At 40.5% G+C, this 20604-nt stretch overlaps 1 protein-coding gene across 2 annotated transcripts in view; it reads left to right on the top strand.

Moving 5' to 3' along the window:
* The window catches only part of NCKAP5 (NCK associated protein 5), a 969262-nt gene that overhangs the window by 747716 nt on the left and 200942 nt on the right, over positions 1-20604 (top strand). For both annotated transcript variants that reach the window (XM_053597956.1, XM_053597955.1), the window contains 2 exons: positions 10739-10807; positions 20159-20197. In XM_053597956.1, the coding sequence (XP_053453931.1) occupies positions 10739-10807; positions 20159-20197 (108 nt within the window). The remainder of the gene's footprint in view (positions 1-10738; positions 10808-20158; positions 20198-20604) is intronic.

Genomic DNA, 20604 nt, shown 5'->3' with positions numbered 1-20604 from the left:
CCAAGTTTTTCTCTGCCGTGTGTATGACATTATTTACTTTCATCACAGTTTGACAATATTTAAAGGAATCTACCCTGTTTGGATAATTTACTTTTTGAATAAAAGTCATATATATCATTTTCTTGGTATTTTGGTCAAAGCTATATTATTTGCATTCTTTCCGATGAGGACCTTTGTTGTTTTAAATGCCTGTTGAGTAAGCTGAGTTAAAGGTTACCTCTTTAAGGAAGGTCTTTCCTACCTTATCTAAAGTTAGCTTTTTATGTTCTGATCCTATTGTACCTTTGAATGTGAGAAATTAATTTATTTCTTCTGTTAGACTATTTCCTTCTTTGTTGTTGCCTGCCCTCATGTTTTATTTTCTTTGTATATTTCCCTAGCATCTCATAGCCCCTGCAGTATGACAAGAGATCAGTAATTGAGTGCAGGCATAGAAGAATTGATGTTCTAGCTCATCTCCTAAATACAGATGTTCTAGTTGTCTATTGCTGGGAAAACAATTATCTCTAAACTTTGAAATGTAAAACAACCATTTTAGTTTTCTCACAATTTTGTGGCTCACTATTTGGCATTTAAAATAGGACAAACTACAGTATAATTAGTTAACCTCCAACTCAAGTGATATCAGCTGGGGGGTAGAGGACCCATTTCCTCGAGGGCTTCTCCACCCCCATGTCTGGCCTCTCCATGTCCCTGGCCTCCTCTCTCCCTGAAGCCGCTCATCCCCCAGAGCCTCTCCACGTAGCTGAGGCTTAACACTGCCTCATCGCACTCAGACTTCTCACATGGCAGCTCATGTAGAAAGTGTTCAGAGAGGTCTGGGTAGAAGCTGAAAGCCTCATGATGTAGACTTGGAAGTCCCCCAAATGGCACTTCAGCCATTTCTGTTGGTCAGTCAAGTCAGTAAGACCAGCCCAGGTTCAAGAAGGTACGTTACAAAGCATTTGCAGCCATCTTTAATATACCATTGTGACAACACTGATAATAAGTGCAATTAACATTTAAAAGTGAGAAACAAAATCTCAGTCTCCTATATTGTTCAGCACAGCATAGTACAAGCTTTAAATATCCTGCCAGTTGTCAAAATGTGTCCAGTGAGGCTCCGCACCTGTAGCTCAGTAGTTAGGGCGGCAGCTACTTATACTAAGAGTGGTGGATTCGAACCCAGCCCAGGCCTGCTAAACAACAATGACAACTATAACAACAACAAAAAAAATAGCTGGGTGTTGTGGCAGGCGCCTGTAGTCCCAGCTACTTAGTAGGCAAAAGAATTGCTTATGCTCAAGGCTTAAGGCAAGAGGCTAAGGCAAGAGAATCGCTTAATCCCAAGAGGCGGAAGTTGCTGTGAGCTGTGTCGTCACAGCACTCTACCGAGGGTGACATAGTGAGACTCTGTCTCAAAAAAAAAAAGTGTCCAGTGATATGTACTCATTAAATCAAATTCTTATTGACACTTGCAAAGAGTAAAAACCTTTATCCCTTGTTTGTTAATCTCTCGTCTGTCTGTAAAATATGATTTTTTTAAAGATGAGTCAGTATTTGTCCGTGTGTGTGATCAGCACTGAGAAGACACAGCTAGAGGTGCCTTCTACTCCAACAAACTCATTGATAACTAAGTAAATCTAAACATCATTATGAGTTTTTGTTTTTATCTATAACTATAGTAAAAATGCAATAGTGTAAAACTTACTCCTTTGAACAGGTGTGTAAAGCATGATCCCAGTCTCAAAGGACCTGTAGTCTACAGGTGAAGACTAATAATACTCTTGAAACTATCAACCTCCACTGGAGGTTAACGAAATGTTAAAATGTGCGGCCCCTCTTTGTGATAGGATTTAAAGTAGTAAATGTAGGAAGAGTTGTGGGATTTAAAAATCACTATTTGGCAGCCACCACAGTAACAATTGTTTAGACAAAACAAAAAAAGTATTAGTAGATGCTAACATGAGTGAACCAAAGTATGGATAGTTGTGTATTTGCAATTTCAGTAGTCCGGATATTTACATAGTTGGTAAGTGTCTTCCACATACTCTGAGTACAAGATACTTACCGATTACAAAAGGACATAACTTTATAGTAGAAAAATCTCACAGATATTGCCTTACCCAAGTGATCAAATTTAACATACTACAGAGTGAGTATTCCTTATCCAAGATGCTTGGGACTAGACTTTTTCAGATTTCTAATGTTTTCAAATTTTGGAATATTTACATTATATATTTACTCAGTTCTGTATCTCTAATCCAAAAATCTGAAAAGCTTCAAAATACAAAACTTTCTGAACACCAACATGATGTTCACAGGAAATGCTCACTGGAACATTTCAGACTTGGGGTTTTTGGACGAGGAATAATAGGATGAATCGATAGCACGCGCCTTCTGATACAATGCACTGAGAAGGACACAGTGTCATTGCCCTGATAGTCTTGCCACGAATACTTCACTTGAACTGTGAAGAAACATCAAGCAAATTCAAGAACATTCACCAGTAACTGGACTGAACTCTTGAAAAGGGTCAAGATCATAAAAGACAGAGACCAAGGAACTGTTCCATATATGACAGGAGCTTAAAAAGTAGGAGAACTAAACACTGCTCTTGGAACCAGGCCACGATCCCAGCATACATAAAAAGTGAGGAACAGAACCTCAGTCTCCTATATTGTTCAGTACAGCATACGACAAGCTTTAAATATTCTGTTCTAGTTGTCTTATTAGGTTTAGTTATTATTGAACCCAAGTTTTTCTCTGCCGTGTGTGTAACATTATTTGAATGATTACTGGCAAAATTTGGAGGATTACTTGAAGGATTACTGGTAAAATTTGAGTAAGGTCTGTAGAGTAGGAGGTTATTGTATCAATGTTAATTTTCTGAATGTTATTACTATACAGTGGTTATGTAGAAAATGTATTTTTAGAAAGTATACGCCGGAGACCAGCCTTAGCAAACCCCACATATACTAAAATTAGAAAAACTAGGCAGGTGTTATGGTGGATGCCTATAGTCCCAGCTTCTTGGGACGCTGAGACAAGAGGATTGCTTGAGCCCAAGAGTTTGCAGTTGCTGTGAACTATAATCCCATGGCATTCAACCCAAGGTGACAAAGACTCTGTCTCAAAAGAAAAAAAGAAAAAAATATACACCCGAATATTAATAGGTAAAGGGGAATTGTGTCTGTTCCTCACTCTCCAGTGGTTTTTAAAAAATCATCTCTGGGCATAGGTAGGCATAAAACAAATGATAAAGTCAGTGTGTTAAAAAGTTGACCTTTGGGGAATCTTAGGAATGGCGTAGGGGAATTTTTCAGAATGCTTATGCTGCTTTTTTTGTGTCCAAATTTTTCTAAATTTAAGCATGTGTGTCCATGTAAGTGTTGTAGGTCCAGATATGAGCCAAACCACAGAAATTGGATTTAGAAAGGCCAATGGAAAAGTGAAGCATATTGTGTGGTACAGCAGCCAGGACCATAGGCACAGCCTAGAAGCAAGAGTGGGACCTTCATGAGATCATAAGAGCTGGGCCATGCTCAGGAGGTTGTGTGTCCTGGAGGGTGGGACCTTCATGAGATAATAAGAGCGGGGCCACACTCAGGAGGTGGTGTGTACTGGAGAGTGGGACCTTCATGAGATAATAAGAGCAGGGCCACACTCAGGAGGTGGTGTGTACTGGAGAGTGGGACCTTCATGAGATCATAAGGCTGGGCCATGCTCAGGAGGTGGTGTGTACTGGAGGGTGGGACCTTCATGAGATAATAAGAGCTGCCCACACTCAGGAGGTGGTGTGTCCTGGAGGGTGAGACCTTCATGAGATAAGAGCGGGGCCACACTCAGGAGGTGGTGTGTCCTGGAGGGTGGGACCTTCATGAGATAATAAGAGCGGGGCCACGCTCAGGAGGTGGTGTGTCCTGGAGGGTGAGACCTTCATGAGATAATAAGAGCGGGGCCACCCTCAGGAGGTGGTGTGTACTGGAGGGTGGGACCTTCATAAGATGATAAGAGCGGGGCCACACTCAGGAGGTGGTGTGTCCTGGAGAGTGGGACCTTCATGAGATAATAAGAGCGGGGCCACACTCAGGAGGTGGTGTGTCCTGCAGGGTGGGACCTTCATGAGATAATGAGAACTGGCCATGCTCAGGAGGTGGTGTGTCCTGGAGGGTGGGACCTTCATGAGATGATAAGAGTTGGGCCACACTCAGGAGGTGGTGTGTACTGGAAGGTGGGACCTTCATGAGATAATAAGAGCTGGCCACACTCCGGAGGTGGTGTGTCCTGTGGAGCAGCAGATATATAGGTTTTGATGGATGATATGGGGACAGATTATAAGATGTTAAAAGCCTCCAGTGGAGCTGTTATATTATGCAGGGGAAAGATTTTTATGTAGAGCTGTTCTATCGTTGGTCTGTGGAAAAGGATGTATTAAGCAAATTTATAGTATAAAAACATTTTAAGTATAGTATATATATTAGGGAATTGACACAGAATGGTTCAGAACTATCAATTTCTTTAATCATTTGTAAACCCTGGCCAACGTGTCTATTCTCTGAGCAGGACCTCTAAGAAACATAGTTCCTTTTTACTCTTATACACTGTTTGGTAGGAATGTAAATTACTATAACCATTATGGAAAACAGTATAGAGATTTCTAAAAACAAACAAACAAACCAAAAAAAACTAAACTAAAAATAGAACTGCCATAGGATCCAGAAATCCTATTATGGATATTAATACAAAAGAAAAGATATCAGTGTACCAAAGTGATATCTCACCCCATGTTTATCGAAGTGCTATTCACAATAGCAAAAATAAGGAATCAATCTAAGTGTCTATCGGCAGGTGGATGGATAAAGAAATCTGGAATATATACATCCTGGAATGCTATCTGGCAACAAAAGAACATGGATGGGACTGGAGGTCAAAATGCTAAGCAAAATGAGCCAGGCACAGACAAATGTCACATGTTCCCACTTAGATGTGGTAGCTAAAAAAGTTAACCTCATGGAGATAGACAGTAGAGTGGTAGATACCAGAGGCTGGGGAGGGTGTGGGAGTGTGGGAAAAAGAGAGGTTAATTAAGGGGTACAAACATGCAATTAGATAGAAGGGTTACATTCTGATATTCCATAGCAGGGTAGAGGGACTGTAGTTAAGGACAATGTATTGTATTATTTCATGATAATTAGTAGATAGGACTTAAAATCTTCCCAACACATAAACATGGACACACGAGGCGATGGGCACCTTGGATACCCCAACTTGACCATTACAAGATCAAGAATTATGCATGTGGTAAAACATTACATGTACCCTATAAGTATGTCCAAATATTACATAAAAGAAACATGGTTTCCTTTAAATATATATTAATTCAGACCTGTTTCCACAATAAACCAAAACAATATGGATTTACTTAATGGTGTGCTTTGATTTTATAAGAATATTTAAGGCTTTTAGGAGATGAAACAACAAACATACATAGACCACTGTAATTCAGAGTCATGGGGAAACCACACAGAGGTAAGAAATCCTCTAAATCGTGGACTAAATCTAGCAGAAACTAGATTGGTGTGGAAGATCATGCTGAACGCAAAGATGCACTGTTACCTTTACTTAAATGTTGTAATGGTCTCCTTAACATACTTCCAGCAGAAAAGAACTTGCGTTGGGATTTCTAGGAGTCTTACTGGTGACACCTACATTTTCTCTTTCCTACCTCTCTCACCTTGTCCTTTCCCATTCCTGCTACACAAATACTCACTGTTTCTTTAAATCACCTTTAATTAAGATATTTTTCTTTCTCTTTTCTCCCCTTGTTGTCTTATATTGGTAGCTAGTTAATCCTGAATCTCTAATAAATGCAAATGGATTAAAGAAAATCACGAGTTCAAGATTATTTTAACTTCAGTGGCATAATTGTTAATATCTTCTTTGTCCCCTGGGATACGCAGGATTGCATCAATTAAATTGGTCTGTGTAACTGAACACAGTAACCAGAAGTGACTACTGTGTCTTCATCAGCCCCCGTTAGGTATTTAATTTGCCTGGCTGTAATAGATTGTCGGAGCAGTAAACGTGAGGCAAGTGATGTAAACGGTATAATCGTGGTAATTATCTGAATGGATCGATCGTAGTGTTATTGCGACGTGATATTGTGGGGTAGGAATGAGATATAGACATCTCATATAAATTCCCATTTTCAGCTTTATTTGCTTGCATATTTTTTCCAAGACATTTAAAGTGAAAACAATGTAACGTGCCATTGCCGTTCTCCCCTTTATCTCTTCCTATTATCCTTTGTGCTGTTGCCTGACTAACACCAGCAGACCCCACAAAAGCTAAATTTCTCCAAAGAAATCAATGACTTTGTATTACTGCAGTGTTAGCATTTTCCCCTTGTGATTCATGGTATCCAAATATTTGAATTGGAAGTCATTTTGTAGATTGGCTAGTTTGGTCTCTTCATTTATTAACTAAAGAACTGTAAAGCCAGCAAAGTTAAATGACTTGCTAAGATGACACAACCTGACATTGCCCAGTGAAAACTACAACAGTAAAACTGGAATCTGAATCTTCCCTCCACCTGGGCTTGGGGGGAATGGAGGGCTTCCACGAGCTGCAGGTACAGACAAGGGTCAGTGCGACCGGCCGGAAGCAATCCCTGAAGGAAACAGCAATAAGTCAGCTTAGTTTGAGTGGAGAATAAAAAGCAGAAACAGTCTAGGGGTGATGAATAACTGTGCCTCAAGCCCAGACGGGTACTGGCCTGCAGGCAGAAGGAGCAGGCTGTGTGTCAGGCATCTGTCCCTGCTGAGAACTGGAAAACGTGTCAGGACCCCACCCCAGAGACTGCTGGGTTGGGGGCCAGTCACTCAAAGAAGGATTCAGGCCCAACAGAATGAGGATGAACCCAAGGATTAAATCTAAAGCCTGAATAACACATGGTGTTGAGAATTCCTGAGACTCGATCTGTGACTAGGTAGAAATGACCTGACCTTGAACTAGATGGTGAAAACTGGGAAAGCCCAGCAGTTTTCCTTAACTTTTGTGCCCCATTCTGGTCCACTTTTCCTGAGTTTCATTGTCGATTCAAGTAAGAAACTGCTACACTGGAAACTTTTCCTGCATCTGCCAAAGAAGACATTCAAATCACCAGGAAAAACAAATAAAACCACACAAAACCCATGCTTTCTGCATTATCCAAAAAAGGGACCACTCAAGTTCCAAATTACTTGAAGGAGAAAAATAAACCCCAGTGGGAGCAGAGGACACCAAGGACAAAACACCTGGAATCAGAAAGCTGCGGTTGCGTGGCCCACCCCAAAGGCAGAGGGAGACAGGACAGTTCCAGTGCTGGCTGTCGGGCAGGCTGGGGGGGTGTGAGGACCACAGGTGTCTGTCTCAGAGCAGTACATGCCTGCGGAATCAGAGCTGAAGGGAAAAGAGTAGGGGCAATGGGGAGATGTGGTTGTGAATGGGAAAAAGAAGGGGGGATCTGAGCTGCAGTGGTGATAGAAGAGAGCGGAGGCCAGCCTCCCCAGCCAGCAGCCATTCAGGAGGCTCAAACAAGGGGGAGAGGGGAAGTTGTGGACACAACATGCTCTGATAAAACAGCAAGAGTGACCTGAGAAAATGGGAGCAGAAAACGAAGAAAAGGTGATTGTTGCGCATGTAAGAGAGGGAGTCAAAGGACATGATTTTTAACTAGACAATAACAGATGTAGGAAGATGAAAACGAAGATAGTGACACCACCAGCAAGAGGTGGTCAGGAGCAGGGTAGGAGAGGGTGACACTTCACTGAGCGTGTACCTTCTAGTATAGTTTGACCTTGGGAATCGTGTTAATGTTTTATATATTTAAAAAAGTAAAATGAAATCAAGAGAAGCAGAAATTAAATTTGATTATTATCAGAAAAAGTGAACTAAACTGAATTTCAAATGAGTAGTATAACCCACACTAAAGGGGAACGAGGGCAAGAACTAATCTAGGAGCTTTCGAACAAAGTCGTCCAAAGAAAGAAAGAAATGTGACCTCTTCTAGTACTCTCTTTATGTAGTGTAACAATTTTGTACACATGGCAGGATTGAAAAAAGTAAATACAATGATGTTGGGATCCTGTGTTCTTATGGTACAAGAAGAAAGATACAAATGTGGAAAGAATGAGTTGAGGATGAATTTTGTGGGATTTGGGGGGGTTGGGGGCTGAGTGTGTATGTGTGTGCACATGTGCGTATGGTGGGGGGAAAAATCCTTCCACTGAGAGGAGGTAGAAACTGATTCCTCAGTAGCAATTAGAGAAAGTTAAAACCTAGATCTTGGTTTCTAAATAGCATTTCTCAACTAAAAGAAACTAGAATTCCTGGGAGAAATGGCTGATTCCAAGGATAGGGCAAGGAAAAACAAGAGGGGCCTGGAACATCTCCGTGTGCTGAAAAAGAAAGTCTTTTTAAAATGATGGATAGCATGTTAAAAATAGACGGATACCACCAGCTTAAAAGAGCTCACCTGCCCAAACTGGGGCAATTGCAATTTGAACATCAAAATTAATAGTAACGACTCAGGACCCCTGTAATAGAAGAACCCATAGATGCATACTGATAAATACATAGCGGAAAACGCTTCCTTACGGTAGAGTGTAAACTCGTAAGTGTAAGATAGAAGAATGGAGTTAGAAATCACCATTCGTGACTGAGGTAATCATAGATTCAGCGAGAATCATCAGTGGTAGCTGTGGGTGAAATGAATGAAAGTTTGATGAGCGAGAGAGTATTTTCATAGTCTTGAAGTATGTCCTCACAAACTGCTTATTAATTATAGAAGTACAGACAGTAACTCTTCAAGGGAGAGATGTAGCAGATCCCTGAAGGTTAACATGCCCAGCACAGGACGCGTGGACACCAGGTGACTGGCACAGCTCCCTGAGAAGAGCCCAGCTCGCTGCTGTGCTATTCCTGCCAAGTGAACATGAGGGAGCTTCAGATAAACCCAAATTAAGGGATGTTCTGCAAAATAACTGGCTTCTATTTGGAAAGGAGAGGAATGAAAAAGAGAAGGAAAGGAAAGGACGGAGAAGGGAAGAAGGTAATCAACAGTATAAAAAGACAAGATAGCAGATTAAAGGATGCTGGACGAACAGCAGTGACAGCTGAATGCAGGGCATGGCTGTGGGCTGGAAACAGCCATGAAGGACATTACTGGGACAGCTGACGAAAGTGGCGCGAGGACTAGAGATCAGATTATATTTCCTAAAGTTGGCAACTATACTGTGGGTGTGTGAGATAATGTCTTTGTCATTTGGAAATACCCGGAAGTATTTAGGGATAAAGGGCATCTTGTCTGCAGTTTACTCTTAAGGTGCAGGAAAACAATTTGAGAGGGAGAGAGAATGGCAGATGTGGCAAAAATGTTAACAATTAGGGAATCTCAGAAACGGTGTATGAGAGTTCTTTATACTATTCTTGCAAATTGTCTATAACTTTAAAATTATTTTCAAATAAAAAGTTTAAAAAACTGTTGGGGAGGGCAGCACCTGTGACTCAGTAGGTAGAGCGCCGGCCCCATATACTGAGGGTGGCAGGTTCAAACCCTGCCCCAGCCAAACTGCAACAAAAAAAATCACTGGGCGTTGTGGTGGGTGCCTGTAGTCCCAGCTACTCGGGAGGCTGAGGCAAGAGAATCGCCCAGGATTTGAAGGTTGCTGTGAGCTGTGATGTCATGGCATTCTACCAAGGGCGATAAAGTATGACTCTGTCTCTAAAAAAAGTAAAAATAATAAAAATAAACTGGTGGGGAGAAATTATGAAAATAAATATTGATCTGGGTACCACCTAAAAATCATACTATACTTTTGAAAATTCTGATTTGAAGTTCAGTACCCCAACTTCCAAATTTCAAGGAGAGATGTAGGGAAGGGCTATTTGGAAACAAATGTGCTCAAGGGGTTGGGGCAGGTGGTCCTTGATACAGCACAGGGAGGGGTTACCTTGCACGGTTCAGAATTCAGACAGGAGCCTTCAATGGCTACAGTGGAAACAGCTCAGTAGATGTGGAAAGAGATTCTCATACCGCCATCTTGTGCTCCTTCTAAAGCCTGGGATTGCTTTTATTTTCCCCCTGCTATTCAGCAGGGTAACCTAGTAACCATATTCAATATCCACTTACCTACATGGCTCTGAGAAATATGAAAGCAGCAATTTTAACAAAGAAGGAGTGGTGAGAGGGATACTGGAGTATAGTTCAAGTCTTACATTTCTCATTATCTTCTTATGTTCAAAGTCATTGATTAACAATGAAAATAACATATTTAGTTTGCATTTGGAATTATGCTTTCAGGACTTTACCTGTGATATCTTTCTGTGGCCTAAACAAATACTAGACTGTGTGACTGTGGCACATCTTAATGAAGTGGATTAAGGCATTTCTTACATTTACATTTTCATAGAATGAAATAAACATGGTAATCTTTTTACAGAACATTCTCACATCAAGCCATGATTTGATTTTCTACCTGTTCAGACTACCAAGTTTTGTGTTTCTTTAAAGTATTATGTATTCTCGTGAGCAAGTCGGTAAGGCAGAAGTCATCCCTGAGACATTTATGATAGTACTTAGATCAACTTGTCAAAGGTACTTCTAAAAGATTGTTTTGGATCCTGAGGAGATATATTTAGTAACTGTATTGAATAAGTTGTCACATAACACAACATTTCATTGATTTATTTGTGTTATTTTTGTATGTTACCGCAGGCAGAGAATTCAGCCTTGGCTTTGGAAAATGAAAATCAAAGAGAACAGTATGAAAGATGTCTCGATGAGGTAAGAAGGATGGAGAGGCTCCTGATCCGAGGCTGGACTAGTTAGGGTCTTCTTTATCAGATATTAGTACATGTGTGTTACCAGCCTCCACAGAACATCAGAGCAAAGGTGAGTTTTCAACATGTGGCCAGTAGGAAGAAAGGATCAGAGTGTGTGTGTGTGTGTTTGCATGCATGAGTCTGCTTCCCTCCATCCCAAATTCCTAATCCCAGCCAGGCATTTATATGTTCCTTTGGCTATTGTTAAATATTTGTGGGCCACAGTTGGGGTATGCTTCACTGTATGATAAGTTCCTCTGTCCAATAAGCATTTTCCCTATGAATGAGATGAGGAAAACCAAGTCAGGGCATGTTGCATCTCTAGTTGGACACCATTTATGAAAAAGCAAGTTCTTGATAGAGTGGTTGGAAACGGTATTCACAGCTGACAGCCAGAGCGAAAAAATCAGTAGATGGAGAACATGCCAGGAAGAGAATGGGAAGTGAGGAAGAAAATTTGAGTAGAATGGAAGAAGACAGGGCCACACACATGAGTCAACTTTATAAATATTATTTGTTAATAATGAAGAGATGAGGGCTAAGATGTTGGAGAGTTGCTAGGAAGCAAGGGGAAAACTGAAGGGTGCACAGATTCCTCTTCCTCCCTCACACAATCAGGGACTGTACCGACAATTCATGCTGTTTTCCTACTAGCATTGGCCGTTCACCTCCCTGACAGGTTTCACCTGAGACCTGTCTGTGATTGCAGTCATTATTTACGGGGATAACTTCTTTAGTAACCTATCCAATACCTTAAAACTCACAGTGTTCTGAGAGGTTCAGTTTGAGTTGTGTAACAAGTAGCTGATGCATAATTTAGGAAAAGGAAAGAAAACTATTTAATCAGGTTCTGTTACTTTAACAATGGGAATTACCAATATATGTTGTTTTTTTTTCTCCCTGTTAACCTCAGGAAAACCTTTTCCAGCAAATTCCTCTTGATATTTCCTACCCTATCCATTCCTCAGTGCTCCCAGGCACTGTTCCAGAGGTTGGTGGGGTGGATAATAAAGAACTCCAGCTCAAATCCCAGCTATGGCACGAATCTAGCACTGAAACATCTCTGGTCCCTCCAAACCAGACGTGGTTTCTCTCCTCTGAGTTTGGTGGCACTTGGTACTGCCCCCACACCAGTGGTTCTTAAAATGTGATCCCTAGACCAGTGGCATCAGCCTTCCCTGGGACCTTGTTAGGAATGCAGATTCTCAGGCCCTGCCCCAAACCTACAGAATGAAATCCTTTGGGGTGAGGCCCAGTGACCTGTGTGTCGACACGTGCTCCAGATGACGCTGATACACTTGCCAGTTTGCGCAACTGTCCACATAACACAGACTACTTTATATGAGTTACTTCTATGTGGTTGAAGAACTCACAGAACATCCCCAGAAAATTATCTAGTTACTTAATATTAGATATTTTAATTGTTTAATATTCCCAGTCATACATATTGGTTACTCAGGTAAAATGAGTGTTTGCGATACTCTGTCCTTTCAGAACTTAAGATCAGAATAATCTTTACAATACCCAAAGTTAAAAGAATGACAAAATGAATTGTCTCTGACATGGCTCAGAGTCTGGTGAGGCCAGTTCAGCATCCCTCACTTCTACTCCTTGAGCTCTTGGTCCATCAAAGTTTAGGGCAAGGCAGACTAAATAGATCAAAGGATATTGAAAGGAACACACAGTGCCCTTGGGTCATATGTATTGATCAACAAACTTTCACTGTAACCTCCTGCACAGAAATTCCTAAGGAGACTTAATCTGTATTCAGATGCCAAATTTATGTGATTCACACCACAGAAACTTTTTATTTGTCACAATTCTGACACAGCACCCCCCCCAAAACCTTCCTTAAAAGCTCATAACATTTTATAGAAACTGAGAGCCTGTTTTCTGCGTGCGCTCCATGGCTGCGTACTGTAGGATTTTCAAAGTTTGTGGGACAAAATGTAAGTTTTGCCTACAAAATCATCTCATATAATATTTCCACTGAAGACAGACATTTTAGAGGAAAAGTCCCTCTGTTCTTAATTGCAAAAATTAATGGTTGCCAAAGAGGGGACTTGCGGCAAAAACCACCTCTGAGCAATACTAATGTTTTGTATTTATGAACACTGGCCCCTGATTCCACTTGCCAGTTGTTTGGTAACTAACTGCATGAGCGTAGACCATCCATTTCTGTGCATTGTAAGAAAACACTCTCAAAGGGGCAGTTGAATGTAGTAATAATGCCAACTGGAAATTCTTTCCAAGGCTTTTTATACTAATTAGACAAACTAACAAGGTAAGGCCTCATGTAAGTTATTTCCTTGCTAGTGGGTTTCATAAAACATAGGAGTGGATAAAATGTCAGTTTAAAACATTCTTCAATCATTTTGCACTGATTATTATTTTCTGGGAAATGAAAAACCTATTGAGGATTTGGGAAGGGAATGCTTTGGAATCTGAAATTCCCTTTGTGTGTTCTAATAAAAGGTTTCATTTATTCAGAAGGAAACAGATCCACATTCCTAGACACACACACACACACACACACACCCTCACTTACTAGACATACACACTCTTCACCAGCCCCTCTGCTGCCCCTTATCCTATCTCCTTGCCTTCCAGGCAAAACTGAGGGTAACTCTTGCAGAATCTTTTCTTGCCTTAAACTTTGATTGGACCAAGAACCCCAGGAACAGAGAGGTGAGGGATGCTGAACCAAGGATTAGCTCGATTTCCCTTGGGAGTTTGGAGTTTTTTATGTTTAAATATAATTTCTTAGTATAGCTGTTTGACAGTTTACTAGCAAGTCTTGAATTTCTATTTATGCACAGTATTATGCTGGCCACAGTTTCTTTCAAACCAACTATACCCATGTAAAGAAGTATAATGAAGCCGGATGTGGTGGCTCACTCCTATAATCGTAGCACTCTGGGTGGTCGAGGTGGGTGGATTGCTTGAGCTCAGGAGTTTGAGACCAGCCTGAGCAAGAGCAAGACCCTGTCTCTACTAAAAAAAAATAGAAAGACTAGCCAGGAGTGATGGCAGGTACCGGTAGTCCCAAAGGCTGAGGCAAGAGGACTTGCTTGCTCAACCCCAAGCATTTGAGGTTGCTTTGAGCTACAATGACACCATGGTGCTCTACTCAGGACAAGAGAGTAAGACTCTGTCTCATACACACACACACACACACACGTATAATGAAACATATTAAATCATAAAATCAGTAAAATAACATCTCTGATCACTGCATTGCATTTAGAGAGATTCAGTAGTATCTTATAAACCTTTATTGGCTGTCAGCCTTACACAGGCCCTGGGAGCTCCATGTTGTTCCCAGCCTGGTGGGAGAGTAGAGAGGATTGTATAGTTACAGAGTAATGAGGTGACAGAAACACACAGCGCAAACCAGGTGCACTGGGAACTTTGGGAACACGGAGTGCAGTCAGTAGAAGGCAGGTGAAGCCCTGGGTGTGTGAGCAGGGAAGGGTACAGAACTGGAAAGGTGTCTTCAGCAGAAATAGCTAGAATAAGTGAGGTTCAAGATCCAGAAGGCAAGTACATCTCATCCTAACCTGTTTGGTGGACTTACCTGGAGACCTTTAAACTCTGCTGGCTGAGTGATCCTGGTCTAAGGTAGAACCTGGACATTCAAATTTTTTAAAGTACTGCGGGGGTTGTAATATTCAGCAAAGGCTAAAAAACTTGCAATTAGATTCTCTGAGTACTATGTTTTAAACAGTTTCAGAAATTTTCAGGAGGAGGATGAAAACCCTGTCCCCAAGCCTAGGTGCAAGGCTAGAGGAGCACAGACCTGTGTGGCGATTTTGGCACACTGCTGATTTTTCAACAGTGTCTGAGTTAATGCAAAACTATAAACAAACAAAAAATGTGTGGCAATTGCTAAAAATGAGCATTCTTAAATTTCACTCAGCCCTTTCCAGTCATTATGTGGGGAAAGGAAATCGGCGATTTTCACGAACATTGCAAAGGGAGCTTCTGCACACAAAGTTGTAGAAAACGCCCTCCTCTTCAGATCATCAGAGCCGAGCCCAAGTCCTTATAGTCAGCAAGGGTGCCAGAGTCAAGTTCCCCAATTTCCACACTTTAGAGCGCAACGGCATGGACGAGTAGACCTTTGGATATAGCTCAGAAATAGAAAAACACACCAGAATTTCTTGTAAACCTAGGTTAAATAAAGGCAGAAGTCAGTTGTTAAGAACAGTTTTCATCTGTCCCTCTGGTCCTAGACTGGCTTGTGGAACCCAGACCTTCTTATGTATATCCCACACCTAAGCCCCACATAATCTTTAAAATTAATTTCTTGATAGACATAGAAAGAAATTAACCAATTATCTCCTTCTTGTTTGCCCCCAACTCTAACTACTGTGAAGCAGCACCTACATTCTGTTGCCCATTATTTCTCCAGGACATGGAAGATTCTTGGCCCATTCTAAGTGCTTTATGTATATATGTTGAATGACTGAGTGAATGTATCAGTGAATGGAGAATATCAGCAGGAAATTAGTTTCCAAATTAGTTTTTCCCCAAATCCCACAGACATATTTAGACTAACTTCTTCAGTTACCTTCTCAAAGATGAACTCTCATTTATTATGTGCCAACCCCCGAAATAATCCAAAGACTAAATCACCTGGAAAAAATATCAAGCCTCTTAAAAGACTCTGATTTTAATTAGAAGAGACCAGAGGGGCTTTGGGTCGGGAAGACGGGGGTTCAGATGCTGTTACAGCCACCCTATTTTCGTGTCACAGGGGACGGTGTATTTACTTCTTCCAGTTTCTTAGTTTCTTGTTTGTATCTTACCAGATTATAAAATACAAGGTACATCAACATAGATACGTAGTGACATATTTAATGTGTATATTATGTGTGCATACATGTGCATGCACACGCCTTATTCCCTTACCAATAAAATTTCTTATTCTTAAGCTGCTTGCTTGAAAATGTGTTCTCTGAAGTTTGACTGGCCTGATTCACACTTACCATTTATGGTGCAAGGTCCTGTCATCTGTCAGGTGCTGTCCTAGGTGGTGATTATGTCTATCATCTGATGAGTTTTTCACAACTGTAAAGGTAAACAATCCCCGTTTTGTGGCTGAGAAAAGTCCGTCTGCTTTCCCTTCCAGTAGATGGCAGTATACAAAATTAACACAGCCAGTTTTATTAACCCAAGTCTTTGTTGTGATCTGGTCAATATTTCTCATGCTTTCCCCCAGCTACCTCAGCTGAGAAGCATAGAAAATCTCTTCAAAGCACATTTTCAAAAACATGATTTTGGGCCCAGGTTTTTAAGTGACCTTGCTGATGGTGACAGTTACTTTGCATGATGAAATAGCCCATGAAAGCATGGAGGCAAGACCCCAGGCAGGAGGAGAATCCTGTCCAAGACCTTTTGAGCTACTTACTCCCCCACCCATCACCCTGAAGCTCCCCACCCTGTACCCCGGCCTTGGCTGTCTTCTCAGAGTGGTGGGAGTTAGTTTCTCCTCTGAATAAGCGCCCTAGTGCGGCTTCTCATTCAGTCCCAAAAACTGTTTGGCAATAAAATGACAGACAGCTCCATAGCCGCAACATTTCCTCCTTTGCCCTGCCCCCTTCCAGGGAGGTGTGTGGAGGAATAAGGAACCCTGGAAATTTGGCCAGGAAGAAGAGCAGCCAGGCATCAGAGGAGCTGGCTTGTCTGAGAGAATTCTTACTGAGAAAGAGGCAGGCAGTGTTCTCAGGCCTTCTCCTGGGCATCTGTGTCTCACCTGCATTCCTGCTCCATCTCCTGATATTCTAAGGAAGGCACAAGACAAACTAAGGGCTTCAGGAAAACCAGCTTTGCTCTGTACAGCTCGAGTCCTCTGGCTCAGTAGAGCTGCCATTTTTCCTTTGTTTGTGGAGGAAAGTTGGCAGATGATACTGGAAGTGATTTGTTCTCATTAGCTGGGTATATGGATATGTGATTATTAGCAACCCAAGTGCTTAGGGCATAATGCCGGGAGGAGGGAAGAAGCCCGTTTTGAGCATCATCCTGTGAGGCTGTTAGAGGTTACAGACACGTATTCCAAACAACTGTTCTATTGATATATCTGCGAAGTTAGCTATTAAAAATAGTAACAAAACTTAGGACACTGCCGTTATAGACAATACAGAGGAAGCATGTGTACAACCTTCCTGCTCTTCTGCAAAGAACCTTCGAGTCCTCCTGGGTAATATGTCCATAGGTTAAGAAATAATGCATTTGTGTATCTTTGTTCAATTTTCAGGTAAAGCAGACAAGTGTCCAAAGAATATGCCAGAAGGAGCTCAGATGTAGTTTGTAAACCTAAAGGCAACTGCTCAGATCATAGACAAATAACATTATTTCCTCCCGTGGGCTGTTACAGTTAGGGTTTTAGTCTGTGTCACCTATTAAATCATGGGTAGAGCTATTTTATGTGACTGCAGTTACACAGAATGGTTTAAATGGGAGACCAGTTGGGAGAAAGAAAAGAAAATCTTGATACTGGACAGTTTTATGAGAATGTAAATCAAATCCAAAGTTTGATATCCAGAAGAAGTAAATTATATATGGTATGAAGTAACTTTGGTACTGATTCAACCTGCATGAATAGTTCAGTTCTCTGTTTTGTTTTATTTGCCAACAATAAAATAGGTGACTTATAGTTTGACTTTAAATTCTTAGTTTCTTATGAGTTGGAATAAATGTATAAAAACTGAAAGATTTTCACAATTATGCTGTTGGTCAATTTTATGGGCTGCATAACACTTATCACTATTGTGATCACTTATAAATAAAGTGATAAAGGCAAAAGAACACACCAGTTAATGAAAGAATGGTTTCTTTTGGTCACTGCCAGTTCTTGAGTATCTTTCTTTAACTTAAGCTTCACCGAAAAAAATACCTAAGAAAGTCCTTTCTTTTATACTTAATGACAACAGTGTCAATTTGGAAAGACTTCTGATAGAAAAAGAAATCTCTCTTGTGCATACAATTTAATCAATTATGGATAATCTGATTTATTTAAAGTCATTTACTGCTTGTGGTGTGACTGCCTCCTGATCAAAAGTTGATGACAGCCTGTGTCGTAACTTTCTATGAGACTTACTAGTAGCCAACTGTCGTTAAGGATGTGCTGTTTTGTCAATATTGAGTCAAGAAACAATTAAGCTCCATGAAAACATTTCTTACTGTATAATCTGTTCCACTATACTAGATGGGGAAATAAGTACAAATAGTTTGGACTCACCAAAAATGAATTTGCTGCCATGGAAAAAGAGGATGAAAGTGTGTCCCTCAGTTTTTGGTTGAATGTGAGAGTTACTATGATGATTAGGCATTTATCACATTGTGTTGTAACTGTGTTTTTGCCAACCTGCTACCCATTGTCACTCTTTGAAGTCAAAAACCAGAGTTCAATCTTCTAGCTTTCCAAGTAGATACTTAGAAAATTGATGTTAAATAAATGCAGGAAGGAATTAATGAATCAGAAGCACCTCATATCTAGGACGGTTGGGTATTCTGACTTGGTCTTTAATGCTATCAGTGTCAGTTATCCCATGAAATGTTGACAGTTTGTGGATTGCTGAAAATAGACCACCTACTTTACCCATCTACCTTAATTATCAATAGTAGCTGTGTGGGTACATATGTTGACATGTGGTAGGTAGTTCTATGTCAAGTGTTTGAAGTTTGTAGATGAAATAGAAATCTTATCACAAATACACAGATGATTGGTTATCTGGAGAAAATGCCAGATCCTTGAAATACCAGGGATATGGTATGTTTTACACGTGGCCCTTAGCTGAGATTGTGTTATATGCCTAGTCCTAAACCAATCACTGAAAAGGAATGAAATTGCCAAGATTGGCTTAGATGAATCAAGATTCACTGCCTTGGGCTGAGGAGGGACCCAGCTTGTACTTGTGTCCTAAGGTATCTAATACCCGAAGAAAGTTAGGGTTATTAATATATTAGTAAGGATTATATCTGGTTGTATATTGAAAGGAACTCAAACGAATGGTGACTCTTTTATTTCTTTCTCACATAGAAGTTCTGTAAATAGTATAGTTCCATGATATCGTCAGGACTAGGCTTGTCCTATTTTTTTTGCCCAGAAATGCTTAATCTGTGACTTTGATTATCAAGGTAGCTGCTAAAGCTCCAGCCATAATTGTAATTCGTGTCCCAGAAAGGAAAAGGAAAAAGAAGGGTAAGGCCCCTTCTTCTTAAAGACTTCCTGTAAATCCAAGAAAATAGTCTGCTTCTATGTTATTGGCCACAACTCTGTCACATGGAGACACTTAGCTACAAGAGAGGCTGGGAAATGTACTTAAATGTACCCAGCCAAAAAAAAATTGGAGTTGGTTACTCAGGAAGAAGGGGAAAATGGATGTCAGAGTAAATAACTACCAGGATCTGTTACAACAGGTAGCAATGACGAGAGAGTGACATAAATAAAGACACTGAGGTTAAAAGCAGGGCATATAAGGCACAGCGAGTTGTCCCAATTCTCAGCCATTCAGCCTATCTCTATTGCAGGTAATTTTAAGCAATGAAATAGACAGCAAAGGAATAGAAGGCAAAGGACGTGGTTAATCGGCAAAGTGTAGAAACTGTGTACAGATTATTAGGATTGTGTTTTGCCCTGTCATATTTTGGCCTTTTTGGAGTACTTTACATGTGAAAGGATATTGTTTTTCTTTTTTTTTTTTCTTTTTTTTTTTTATTGTTGGGGATTCATTGAGGGTACAATAAGCCAGTTACACTGATTGCAATTGTTAGGTAAAGTCCCTCTTGCAATCATGTCTTGCCCCCATAAAGTGTGACACACACTAAGGCCCCACCCTCCTCCCTCCATCCCTCTTTCTGCTTCCCCCCCCATAAACTTAATTGTCATTAATTGTCCTCATATCAAGATTGAGTACATAGGATTCATGCTTCTCCATTTTTGTGATGCTTTACTAAGAATAATGTCTTCCACGTCCATCCAGGTTAATACAAAGGATGTAAAGTCTCCATTTTTTTTAATAGCTGAATATTGTTTTTCTAAATATGGAAACGTGGAAGTCAAGGTATGAATGATCTTTCGAGCCTAACCATCTTAATTAGCAACAAGGTCACCTTTGGAAAAAGCAAAATATTACTGAGAAGAATAGGTTTATTATGAAAAGAGTCTGATCCTCTGGAAGTGGAGGGAAAAGGCAATTGAGGAGCTAATTAGCTACCATGAGCGGTGGGAAACTTATAGGCAAATTAGAGTCCATATATGCAAAGTTTCAGTATTATTTATGGTGACTTTTTTCTCTATTTTTTTAAGATAGCCAACCAAGTTGTTCAAGCTCTGCTCACTCAAAAGGTAGGTCACTTTCTGGCTTTGGTTTTTTGGGGTGCTCATTTCGCTGGATTGGAACTCATGTTGTCAGACTTAGAAGTTGTGATTGATGAATGTGATACTTTTGTGTTCGTTCGTGTAAGTTAAAAGCCATGTGGATTTAGATGCTACATGAGTAACATCAATGATAAATAGAATCATGAAACTCAGACTCTTGGTAAAGTAATAGAAAGCCATTGAAGATGAAAGATTTCCATGTACCCAAGAAGAGTAGCCAATCTTATCAATTTTAGTTAGTAAATGCAAACTTTAAATAAGTTGGTGAGTCTGCCTATTCCCATCAAATGGATATCCTCTTTTGGACAGCATTAGAAATAGCAAGAGATCTTTGAGAGTCGGTAAGTTATTTCATTTCTCTGAGCCTTAGTCCC

This window comes from Nycticebus coucang, chromosome 7 (assembly GCF_027406575.1).
Source record: "Nycticebus coucang isolate mNycCou1 chromosome 7, mNycCou1.pri, whole genome shotgun sequence".
In the NCBI taxonomy this organism is placed as follows: domain Eukaryota; kingdom Metazoa; phylum Chordata; class Mammalia; order Primates; family Lorisidae; genus Nycticebus; species Nycticebus coucang.
This window is presented reverse-complemented; position numbering and strand designations above follow the sequence as displayed.